Raw genomic sequence first — 13,579 nt, 5'->3', positions numbered from 1 at the left:
ATAAATGGAGAGGACGCTTCGACGAGGCTCATCTTTGAGAATTTCAGCTAGCAATGTTTGTACAACATCCTGAAAGCCAACAAAAATGTAATCCTGGTCATCCACATATGAGGTAGTTCTCCTCAATGTTGCAACCTGATTACTTGGCCCTTCTCCTGAATTAGTACTATTGATATTTGTAATACCATAAGTCTCTCGTTTGCGAGAGATATCCATGATTCGTTGCTTGAGTGATTGGATCTCCTTGGCAACATTGTATAATTTCTTCTCCTTCCTAAATATGCAAGCGCAAGCCTTGAGACGACTAGCAAATTCATCGTCATCACCTTTATCAACCTCAAAGGTGTAAGTCTCGAGTATAGCAACAGCATCATTAGCAATAGAGTTGATCTCAAACACCCATTGTTGAACTCTTTGATCTCCATATTGCTTTTGTTCTGCATCTCTGAGGAAAGACTGTATGAAGAGTAGCTCATTTCTGAGCCACTCAATTTCCTTTCTCAGATTTTTACGCAGAGAAACTTGTTGAATGAGGAAATCACCCAATTTTTGAACTGCAGATGACACAAAGGCATCAGCCATCTTCAGGAGTGTTGATTTTTATCTGGAAACTAGTTTTGATTGAAAAAAAGAGGAAGCTGTATATTGGAATAAGAGATATACACTCAGAAGCAGTAGAGATAAATAGTGTGTTCAAAGGGTCCACTTGTGTGATTGTTGAAAGCTTCTTCAACAACCATTACACAACTTGTGGGAAAATATCTACGGAGAAAAGTCTAAAAGTCAAATAAGTCAACAAGAGAAATTAGAGCAATGAAAGTGACATTTGGCCCCTTTGACTGGGCAAGAGAAAATCAAAGTACTGTTCCCATTTTAAAAAATTAGAGCAATGAAAGTGAAATGTGCACTCCCCTATTTTGTGGTGTGGTCCTTCCCAGAACTAGATCTGTTAATGCTGAATTTTGTGTGTACTCACATTGCTCAACAATGGAAGTGAATATATTGAGGAATGACTTTCTTTTTACTCAGGGAAACTTGTTGTACGAGGAAATCACTTAATTTTCGAACTGCAAATGACACAAAGGCATCAGCCATATTCTTTAGGAATAACTAGTTTTGATTGAAAAAAAAGAGAAAGTTGTATATTGGAATACAAGTTAGAAAGTGGGATATGGAGATCATACACACTCAGAAGCAGCAGCCATAAAAGTAAAACCTCAACCTCAAAGGGTCCACCTATCGCTTATGTGATTAAAGTTTAGAAAAAATGAAACATGACCATGTGGTTTCTGAAAGGTAAAACACTTAAATATGTTATTAAACTTTGAGAAAAGATTTATCATTATCATTTATTTAAAGTTTGACTCATTTGTGTCATTTTAATTAACAAATAATTACATTTCCTCAAACAGAAATGACATAGAAATACATCAAAAAGACGTAAACATTTAATAAACGTGCTCCTTTCTTTTGTAATTATGAATATGAATTCTGGACAAAGGGATGTAATGCATGTGCATGAGCTGTATATATTTAATGTGACAGCTTGTAAAATTAATTTTTGCACCTAACTTTCTATTTGAGCTGAAAGTGAAATATCTGGAAATAAATTATTAAATGTTATCAGCTTGTAAAATTAATTTTTACACCTAACTTTCTATTGAGCTGAAAGTGAAATATATGGGAATAAATTATTAAATGTGGACAGCTTGTAAAATTAATTTTTACACCTAACTTTCTATTTGAGCTAAAAGTGAAATATCTGGAAATAAATTATTAAATGTGACAGCTTGTAAAATTAATTTTTACACCTAACTTTCTATTTACACTGAAAGTGAAATATCTAAGAATAGATATTTCCTCCATTTCATATTAACTGAATTACTCATCTTGTTCTTACTTATATGTTGTCCTTACTAAAAATTGAAAGTCCTTAATACTCCCTCCGTTCAACAATAATTGTCCACTATACTAAAAATAGTTGTTCAATAATACTTGTCCAGTTTAGAAAATCAAGAGATAATTTACATTTTCTATTTATTTTACACTTGATATTAAATATTACTTATCATCTAATACATTTCTCAATGGATTAAATTTAATAAAGTTAAAGGATAAAATAGTAACAATTTATTGTTTCTTAAAGAGTGTGTCAAGTCAATAATGGACAACTATTGTTGGACAGATGGAGTATTTTTGTCATTTCACAAAATCAATGACATTATTCTTCTTATTTTATCCTTGAGAGTTATTAGCATTAAAAACATGGATTTGACCAACATAGAAAAATTAAATGATTAATCCATGTTCATTGGTCAACTAATTTTTGTTCAATTATTGAAAAGTTGACTTCAAGAAAATACTAAATAAGGATACAATGGTAAACTTATATAGTTTCTTAAGGAACGTGAATACTATATTGTTATTATTATTATTATTATTATTATTATTATTATTATTATTAAGGGTACAATGATAAACTTACATAGTTATTTTAAAACGAAGTTAGATATGAATAGATAAATTTTTCGTTACATTATGATTATTGTAATGAATTGAATAATTTTTCAAAAAGCGAAGACATGAATAAATTTCATGTGTACAACTAGATGTGATGCATGGGCCCAATATTTATTGTTTTATATAAGTGTACTATATCTATTTTCTCAGAAATGTCAAACAAAAGAGTCTGCATATAGTAATTGAATTTCATAGAAGATGATTAAACGTTGTTAATAAATACTGTTGCAATAAAATGAATTCTTTAATTTGTGTTCACCTCACTATATTCTGGCACAATAAGAGCGTAGGGTTAGCATATTAAACATTATCAATATCGAATGCAAGACCAATTAAGGAATTGTAATACTACAAAGTGGGCAAGATGGAGATTGTGCAGATAGTGTTAAACTTCTTAGTGCAAAATTTGTTTTTCCAACAAAATAACTTCAAACAAATTTCATACAAATAATGAAACATACAATATGAAGTTAAATAAATTCTGGAAACAAAAATTCATATAATCAACAAGATGAAAGGAAGAAGAGTCAAGTCCTCTGAATTTACGGAGTTTCCCTAAGGAAACTATTCCCCTTAAGTACCCGAGGTTATGGAATATATCCTCCTAGGATAAAATGACTCAGGATAAAGAAATAGTGGTACCTCAAATTTGTTGTCCAGCGAACCACTCAATGGCGCTTGTAATCACACTTGAAGATTTTGGAAAAGCAAAAACTTTTTTTCTTACTATGTAGTGTTTTTCTTCTTGTAAACTTGTTTCAAAAACTTGTACCAATATCTGAGAAAGATTCAAATATTTATAGCCTATAGGTGAGCACAATGATTCATGCATGATATGTGAAAAGGTAGACTAGAAATACGAAAGGTTGCATGAAAATACAAAAGGTTGCATTCATTTGTATGAGTATTCATGAATGAAATAACTTCATTCATACTTGCAGGACTTTCACATTTTCAATTCGCCAATCTTTATTTTGTGTACCATTATCTATTCACACATTATACAATGAACCCAGCAATCCCCCACGTGAATGAGAATGGCTATAACGCGAAAGATAAATATACACGGACTAGTGTGTGATTACAAACAAAGAATAGTTGCATCGGGATAAGTGAGTTTCCCTTTAAACTTTTCATAGTGAACTTATATCAAATGCACTCGATCAATCCGTAGATGAGATATCTTTGAACCGTCAAATTTGAATGTACACCTAGACAATATAAGTCACACAACCAGCCTTTTACCATTTATGGTTCTCACAATTTTGTTCATTTCAGCCATGAACACCTCCTGATTTCATGAGAGGGTCTTTACTAACATTCTCCTTGAAGGGACTTCCACTTCACTCCCACATAGATGATTCATAAATGTTTACTCCCGTAGAGAAACTACTTTGGTCATGCCTTGCCAAACTTAGAAACCATTAAAAAAACTCCAATATAAGATTTATCCTTGGTTACTAAACATTGTCTTCATCATAAGAATGCGTTAGATTATTTGACAATGTTGGACCGTCAAACACAACTTTATTTGATCTATTTGAACTTGGCTCTTGGGATCTCCAATCTTCTAGGTAGAGTTACCATCATGCTCGACTTGTCTTATAGGCCTTAAACCCATCCTCTTAGATGACCCTTCAACTCCCTCTCTAGTTAGGCCTTTTGTAAGTGGATCTGATACATTATTTTTTGACCATACATAGTCAATTGTGATAATTCCACTAGAGAGTAGTTCTCTAACAGTATTTTGTCTCCGTGTTATGTGACGAGATTTACCGTTATACATCGTGCTCCCTGCCCTACCTATTGTAGTCTGACTATCACAATGTATGCATACAAGTGTCAATGGCTTAGGCCAATACGGAATATCTTCCAAGAAATTCGGGAGTCATTCAACTTCTTCACCGCTTTATCTAAAACGATAAATTCAGATTTCATAGTGGAGCGAGCAATACATGTCTGTTTGGATGATTTCCAAAAGACTGCTCCACCACCAAGAGTAAATACATATCCACTTGTGGATTTTACTTCATATGATCCGGTGATCCAATTTGCATCACTATATCCTTCAATTACTGCTGGATATTTGTCATAATGCAAAGCATAGTTTTGAGTATGTTTTAAATACCCTAAAACTCTCTTCAATGTTATCCAGTGAGTTTGATTGGGATTGCTCGTGTACCGACTCAACTTACTAATAACACATGTTTTATCTGGTCGTGTATAGGTCATGAGATACATCAAATTTCCCAACACTCTCACATAGTCCAATTGTGAGTCATTTTCACATTTATTCTTTCGAAGTGCAAAGCTCAAGTCTATTGGAGTCTTGACAATATTGAAATCCAAATACTTGAACTTGTCAAGTACCTTTTCAATATAATGAGACTTTGACAAAGCCAAACCTTGTGGAGTTCGAAGAATTTTTATTCCCAATACAACATTTGCTACTCCAAGGTCTTTCATTTCAAATCTACTAGTAAGCATTTGCTTAGTAGCATTTATGTCAGCTAAGTCTGTATTGATGATTAACATATCATCCACATACAAACAAACAATGACCTTATGATTTGGAGTGACCTTAATGTAAACACATTTGTCACACTCATTAATCTTAAGTCTGTTTGCCAACATTGTTTGGTCAAACTTTGCATGCCACTGTTTGGGTGCTTGTTTCAGTCCATAAAGTAACTTCACAAGTTTGCACACTTTTCTTTCTTTACCAGGAACTACAAACCCCTCGAGTTGTTCCATGCAAATTTCTTCCTCTAACTCTCCATTTTAAAAAGTTGTTTTTACATCCATTTGATGAATTTCAAGATCATATAATGTTGCTAATGCAACCAACATTCGAATAGATGTAATCCTTGTCACTGGCGAGTATGTATCAAAGTAATCAAGGCCTTCCTTTTGTTTGAAACATTTGACTACGAGTCTTACTTTGTACTTGTCAATAGTACCATCAACCTTCATTTTCCTTTTAAAGGTCCATTTTGATCCTAAAGGCTTATTTCTCAGAGGAAGATCAACCAACTCCCAAGTATGATTATTCAAGATTGATTCAATCTCACTATTGACATATTCTTTCCAAAAATATGAATCTGCAGAGAACATTGCTTCTTGGAAGGTTTGAGGCTCATTGTCAATGAGAAATGTTACAAAATCTTATTCGAAGGAAGTAGTAGTCTTTTGACGCTTACTACGCCTTGGATTTTCTTCATCTTGTATATCTTCATTTGGTTCATCTTGAGGTTATTTAGACACCCCACTAGACTTTTCATATCTATCTTTATACAGGTAAATGTGTTCAAAGAATTCAACATTATCTGATTCAATTACCGTATAGTCATGAATATGATCTGGATGTTCAGATTTATGAATCAAAAATCGACATGTTTTACTATTTATAGCATATCCAATAAACACACAGTCCACGGTCTTTGGTTCTATTTTCAACCTTCTTAGTATAGGAACTTGAACTTTTGCTAGACACCCCCACACTTTGAAATATTTCAAGTTGGGTTTCTTTCCTTTCCATTTTTCATACGGAATAGATTGTGTCTTGCTATGGGGCACTCCATTGAGTATTCGATTTGCTGTAAGGATAGCTTCCCCCTCCCCTCCCCCCCCNAGGTTTATGGTAAACTTGAACTTATAAGTAAGGCATTCATCATTTCCTTCAAAGTTTGGTTTTTTCTTTCTGCAATCCCATTAGATTGTGGTGAATAAGGGGCAGTTGTTTGATGGATAATTCCATTTTCCAAACATATTTCCGCAAATGGAGATTCATATTCTCCACCTCTATCACTTCTTATCATTTTTATTTTTTTATCCAACTGATTTTCAACTTCAGTTTTGTATTGCCTAAATGCTTCAATTGCTTCATGCTTACTTGATAGCAAATAAACATAACACTCGTTGTATACACAGATTTTTCAGGGGTAAAAAATGGTGAAAACTTCATATATGACATATATTATATTAATATTTTCAAGTTATAGCAGTAGATTTAAACTTTCAAGTTGTAACATTAAAAATTTCAGGTTCTAACAATTTATTAAAAAAAAAAGTTGTTTTTAATAATTGAAAACATTTGTTAAAAAAAAAAGATTAAAAAAAAACAATTTTGAAGGCAAAAAGGTAAAAAACATAAATAAGGGTGTTAATTTAATTTGAATTGAGTGTAGATAATTACTAATTAGCACGAATTAAGGAATTCAAACTTATTAAGAATATTTAGTTTCCTTAATTCACTCAAATTAGTTAAACTTAATCAAAAATTATGATTTTATCCTCTCTTTTTTTTTCAACGTTTCTCTCTCTTCAATTTTCTGCCAAAAATCTTCTCACTATCGAGTAATTGAAGTTTTTTTTTCTTTGAAAAATCTTGATTTTGTTGTGATGGACAACTACGTATCAATATTAATTAAACATGGTGGAAGATGGGATCCTTCAGGTTAGTATTTATTATTGTTTAGTGATTGGTCAAAATTTGTTTTTGTTAATTTTTGTTCATAATACGTTTTTGTTAATTTTGTTCGTAATACATTTTGGTGAGTTTCTTTTTTTTTTTTGATTAATTTGTATACTGTCAAAACCATGATTTCGTGAGAAATAGGCGCAATATATGAAAGATTTGAGTATAAATGTATAAAATATAAATAGTTTTATCGTTGTAGATTAAATAGGTATAGTAAAATTGTAATATTGATTACTATTTTCTTTTTTCGAAAATATAAATTAAATGTAAAATGTTGAATGAATTTGGTAGTATAAATGTAATGAAATTGGTATGAAAGTGTGTTCACTAATGTGTAAAAAAATTATTTAGATTTTTGAAGAAATGTATGAAAAGTGTTTTAATTTGGTATGAAATTTGAAATTTTATTGATTATATATGATTTGTCATTTGTGTATAAATTTGTGTGAGAGTAATGAATTATTTGGTATGAGAAATGTATAAGATTGATATGAATGATGATTGTTGTATGAAATGTGTATTAAGTGAGTATGGAATGTGAAATATTATTTTTTGTATGAAATTTGTTTTGTAGTGTACTGTCTGAATGATATTTGTATGAAAAAATAATGACGAGTGTGTATAATTTTGTTGTTATTATAATTAATTTATGATGGAACAGGAAAATATGTAATTCAAAAAGTGTCAGAGCATAAATTGATACAAAAAAAATATTGTTTCAGTGTGTATTATCATATTATATATTGTTTTGTAAAGTTTTTTGTACTTTTGTATCCTGTAATACTAACAAAATAATTTATGATGGAACATGAAAATATGCAATTCAAAAAGTGTTGGAGCATAAATTATTGTCGTCTGGTTCAAAAAGAATTGTAGGGAGACCATAACATGAATGTTGGAAAGGATTTGCTGATGTGAAATGCAAGAGGTCTAAGGTTACGTGCAGTACATGTCGTCGGGAGGAACACAACAAGAAGACATGTTCAAATTACCTTGCTGAAAAAAAAGACATATTTATTTTTATTTTGTTTTGGTTGTTTTAATGTGACAAACTCATGTTTTGATTTATTTTGTCTTTTAAGTTAATGAATTATAATTTCATAACATTTATTATGTGTACTAGTTAATCATTTGTGTATTAAGTGTTTTTCAAATGTATAGTAAAAAAAACTAGATAATGATGGTATGCAATTGATATCAATTGAAAATTCAAATCTTAGTATGAAATTGGTATACATTTGGTATCCAACTGATGTCTCAGCGATAAAATTGAAAAAGAAACTTGTAATTGAGATTTCAACTGAAATAGTCAACCTAAAACTAGTTAATCTTGCATCTAATTTATATACATTTGGTATCGAATTGATATCTCATTGGAAAAATTGAAAAAAAGGCATGTAATTGAGATTTCAACCGCATTAGACAACCTAAAACTAGTTAATTTTATACCCAATTGGTATACATTTGATATCTAATTGATATCCAATTGGAAAAATTGAATAAAACATGTAATTGAGATTGCAACTAAATTAGTCAACCTAAAACTAGTTAATTTGTACCCAATTGGTGTACACTTGGTATCAAAAAAAAAATATGTAATTGAGATCTCAAATGAATTTGCCAGCCTACCAACAATATTCATGTTTCATTCCGATACCAACTTCATTTTATAAGTAGTTATAAATTAATTATTTCACATAATTTATACAAAAATTAAATCAATTTCATATCAACATTCATACACTATATATAAAATTCAGTTCAGACCAATATTATTCATGTTTCATTCCATATTCATGTACATAAATTTTAATAAAACAGTATACCATATTTGAAAAAAAATTCACACCAATATTATTCAAACATCATACCAGATTTCATGTGCACTGTGGCATTTAACAAACGACACTAAAATTAACTAATTGGGCTACTGATATCAAACTAATTTCATACCAATATCAAATAACACTTCATACCAGTTGAATACCAACATTCCATCACATTTCATACAATATTCATATATCATATATTAATGTCATATTCATACAAATATTATTCAAATTTCGTATAGTTTTCACATCAATATAAGTTTCGTAACAACAATAATCATAATACAATATTTTTAACACAAAAAAAATACTAAATTGAATAATTCAAAAATAAATTAAATAAAATACTTATCCTAACCACTTTTTTGCCTTTTTTTGAAATTGGGATTTCTGAGTCCTCCTTCCTTGTTGTTCTTCTTGTTGATTGGTTTTGAAGACTGACCAATTTCGACATTTGTTGCTTTTTTTTTCTTTTTAATCTCACTTACGAAATCTGAATCCGAATCTGAAACAGAATGAGTCGCTTCTACAATTTTCACCTTCCTCTTTTTTCCGTTTTGATTTGCATGACTAACTGTTTTCTTTGCTTGACTAATCTTCGACTGAGAAGAAGCATCTTTTACCGAAATTTCATTATTTGTTGGCATTGCAACACTTATCTCTAGTTCAAGAGCAGAAACCTTGGCCAACGCCTCTTCTCGAGTTGCCTGCTACCGACAACAAAAGAGTTGATATAGAGAACAAATGAATAGAAAGAAAAAATCAAAATTCATATCTGACATTCTTTCCTGCACATATAATTTTTAAAACATGTGCTAATTTTAAAACAAATGCATATCCACTTCTAGTGGGGCACAAGTAAGCATTCGCTTCTTCCAATTATCAAACATAACAAAAAATTCATACAGAAAGGAAAGTATGTTATCTTATTTTTTTTCCTTCCACATCCATGGGGCTCAATCGTGAGTTCTGCTGATTTTCTTTTTTAATGAAGAAGATGAACGTTGAAGATGGTGAGAGAGAAAAAATTAGTTCTATGTAAAAGAGGAACGTGGGGGTGGGGGTGTGAAAACTGAAAAAAAAATCTCTAAAATGGTGTAAGAGATAATGGCAATTGATTCTCTATTAATGTTATCCCTAAAATGGTGTAAGAGATAATGACAATTGATTATCTTGTTTCTCTTACTTATTAATTGTAAGGTAATTATAAAAATAATAACTAATTAATTAAATCAAATAAATTAAATTATAGATTAAAACTAATCTGTTAATACTTGTAATTAAACTGTTATAAGTAGTAATATATAAAAAGTACATCTAAAGGCTGTAATATTAAGCCTTAAATAGATATGTGGGGTGAATTTTCCTAAAAAATGGGTTAAAAGACCAAATTTTTATCTTGATTTGCCACAGCAGTTTCAGCAGGAAATGTAACGGGGGCTAAGGCCCATGTAATTCGCAGCAGACCTTTAGTATTAGGACAGGTTGGGCCGAATGCTCAAAATTTGACTTTATTCTTTCTCTTATCATTATTATTTGTTTATTGTATTAACTCTAATCTTTATATGATTTGGTTTAATTAATTAAATTCCCCAAAAAATGAACTATATTCTTTATGTTAGTTTATTTTGACAAAATTTCGTTTCTTATCTATGCTTATATCCATTTATATTTTAATCAAATATATTTTTGTCAAAACCTTTTTCAATTAATTTAATTATTTTTCATGCTTTAATTAACCAAATCGGTCTAAATTATTATTTATTTATTTTAAAAAAAAAGAGATTCAAATAAATTCTAATTAATTTAGTTTTTCTTAAAATCTTAATCATTTGTAAATTAATTCAAATGTTTCATTTTAGGTCCCTTTCTCTAAGAAATAAAATAAAATAAAATAAAAGGTGTCCTTTATTTAATTATTTTTCTCCAAGTTAAATCAAATTTTGTAAATTATTTTTATAATCATTTTCCTAAAAAATATTCAAAATATATTTTAACCAAGTCGTAGGATAACCGCGTGTTAGTGGGCGCTTCAAATGCCTTAAAAACCTTCTTGAAGTGTAAATGAGAACCTCTTACCCATTTTCTCTAAATTTTTAAAGACTTAATCTATTTGAGTTTTTTTAAATTATAAGTTTTCTTAATTTCTTTTAAAAATTAAGTGGCGCTCTTTTCTAAGTATTTTTCTCAAATTGTTTTATACTTAGAACATTTCAAAAAATGATTTTTCTAAAAGTAGTAAAATTACAACATAACAGTGCTGCTTAGGATGTACTTGTTGCTCCTTGCCTCGGTCACGATCTCCCCCACCTTTAGTATGACTACTCCTTGCATCATTGCCTTTCGCCTTGTCATGCCCGCTATGCTTGAAGTCGGTCAAAGCTTCAACTTGGGTGATAGCCTCATCGATGGTCCTGACTTGTCGCCGCTCCAACTCCATCTTGACCCAATTTTGCAATATGTACATGAAGTGGAACAACATGTCTTCATCCATGAGGTTGGGGATTTGAAGCGTGGGAGTGCTGAACTCCTTCACGTATGCCCGAATGCTACCCATTTGCTTCAATTCCCTACACTTGTGTTTGAACTCATAGATGACGTTGTTAGGGAAGAAGGTCTTCTTGAACTCTTCTCGAAATTGCTCCCAAGTGTTGATGGTGCACAACCCCTTCCCTATCTTGGACTCCTTGCGTCTCTACTTTCACGCTCCGAGTCTACACCCTGGGCGAGACTGACATTCGAGAACCATTGCTGGCCCCAAGTGAACCCTTGACCTGACTTACTACTCAACGGAAGATTTTACTCAACATATAAAAGAACTCAAAGATAAAACTCATGAAATAAACTTAGAATGTTGTAAAGGAAACATTCAACTGGCCAATGAGGCAACTCAAGTCTTATATTTAAACAATTGAAATGAACAAGACTAATGAACTAATAATATCTAACTATCTATAAAGCCTTATTCGTGTTTTGTTGTTGTAATGTGATTTCATATATTTGTTAAAGTTGAAGACTTTTTCTAGTTTATGTTCTAAAATATTATTAGTTTTGAACTCAATAACTTAAAAAGGACTAAAATCTCGAGTGTTTAATTACAAGAGAGAAATGAAAACAAGAAAGAATTTTGACAGTTCCTGTTTTCCAGTATAATGGCATGTGTACTCTTCCTCTTGTTTTTATTTGACGGGATCTTTTCCTTTTTATCTAATCCATTTTCAACCCACTCATATTCAATCCGACATGTCCATTTTGAATCGTCGTACAAGACCTTGTACGCTAGAAATGTTCCCAAGAAAATTGACTCCTTGATCTAATGGATATTTTTCCCTTGCTTCTTGACCTTCAAGCTTTGATGAGTTAGCGATGGCCTCTGATATAGCCTTTGGCAGCCAAAATTCAGATCTTTCGATAGACATGTAACACCTCAAAAATTCTACCTCAAATTAGACCATGAAATTTTTTTATAGTTTGGTGCCACGAAAGGCATCTACGGCCAGCAGAGGTATCTACGGACCGTAGGTTGGTCTGTGGAACCATGCTCTTGAAAATTGGTTCTCAGGTCTAAAGTTCACGAGACGACCTACGGATCATAAAAACATCTATGAGCCGTGGAACCGAGCTTGAAATTTTATTTTTTTTAAAAATGAAATTTATATATTTGTAAACTAGGTCAAAAATATTATAAGTCACACAATTGATAATTCAAAATATTTAAAAGATCGATGAAAAACTTACAGTCAAAATAGATTTGTTTGAATCTCAAAATCTGAAAAGTATTACATAATACGGGACGGAAGGAGTAATTCAAATGAATTTTTGTTTTAATTAACTCATTTTTCTCATTAGGTTCCTAACTCCAACCAAACTACTCCTAAAAGTCAAGTTCTTTCCCCTCTCATCAAGCGATTTGCCTCTCTGTCTTCTTGATTTTCCCTCTTTCTCTCCATTAGATTCTCAATTTTATTTTGGTATTTGCCTTAAGATTTTCCTTTCTCGTATTTTCTTGAATTGGGTATAACCCATTTGAATTTTCGACTTTGTTTTGGCTTAATAATCGATTCTTTTGGTCAAGAACTGAAATGGGTGTTGGAATTTCTGTGCTTATAGGCCTAAAGTCAGTAACTTTATTCATATTATTTGCAACTCTCAAGAATCATGGGTACCCATTATTGTCAATACCTTGTTTGTATGCATCATTGGTATCTCTATTGGTAGCATTAGCTGCTAACCCTTCAATTGATCTTCCAATTCTTTTGGGGAAAAACTCAGATGGGACATTCCCAGTTTGGTCACTTGTTATGTTTAGTCCTTACTTGTATTTTGTTAGGGGGTTTTCAGCTTTGAGAAGAATGAAGAGTGGGGAACCTCCATATAGTGAGATTTCTGAAGGGTTGTATGTTGGGGGTTGGCCTTGTTCACTTGATAAATTGCCACCTGGTAATCCTGCTATTATTGATTGTACTTGTGAGATGCCTAGGATGTTGGAGTTTACTGGAAATCATGCATTTTTGTGTATTCCAACTTGGGATACTAGGTCACCTCAGCCAGCTGATATAGAGGTTGCTGTTAAGTGGGCTTGTAGAAAAAGAGCTCAGAAGATACCTGTTTTCATCCATTGTGCATATGGTATGATTGTGAACTTTAAAACTTTTGTTTCAGATACATGTATTTGTAGCCGTTTATTGCATTATTTCGTTTTCGTTACTGTTCTTTCTCCAATATGTTGTGTAACACTCTTCATTTCGCA

The 13,579-nt window shown here is 31.4% G+C and overlaps 2 protein-coding genes across 4 annotated transcripts in view; one reads left to right on the top strand and one right to left on the bottom strand.

Moving 5' to 3' along the window:
- LOC125856610 (disease resistance protein RPP13-like) overlaps positions 1–616 on the bottom strand; it is a 228,901-nt gene extending 228,285 nt beyond the window's left edge. The window contains exon 1 of one of the 3 annotated variants that reach the window (XM_049536198.1): positions 337–616. In XM_049536198.1, coding sequence (XP_049392155.1) covers positions 337–582 — 246 coding nt within the window. In that variant the 5' untranslated portion in view covers positions 583–616. Of the gene's footprint in view, positions 1–135 lie in introns of all 3 variants that reach the window. The other 2 variants (XM_049536202.1, XM_049536200.1) reach the window with 2 other exon arrangements.
- A 12,064-nt stretch (positions 617–12,680) lies between these two features.
- Positions 12,681–13,579, top strand: part of LOC125856618 (uncharacterized) — a 3,800-nt gene continuing 2,901 nt past the window's right edge. The window contains exon 1 of the mRNA XM_049536207.1: positions 12,681–13,458. Within this exon, the coding sequence (XP_049392164.1) occupies positions 12,912–13,458 (547 nt within the window). The 5' untranslated portion in view covers positions 12,681–12,911. The remainder of the gene's footprint in view (positions 13,459–13,579) is intronic.

This window comes from Solanum stenotomum, chromosome 2 (genome assembly GCF_019186545.1).
Source record: "Solanum stenotomum isolate F172 chromosome 2, ASM1918654v1, whole genome shotgun sequence".
In the NCBI taxonomy this organism is placed as follows: Eukaryota; Viridiplantae; Streptophyta; class Magnoliopsida; order Solanales; family Solanaceae; genus Solanum; species Solanum stenotomum.
The sequence above is the reverse complement of the archived record's forward strand: the minus strand, read 5'-3'. Positions and strand labels throughout refer to the sequence as shown.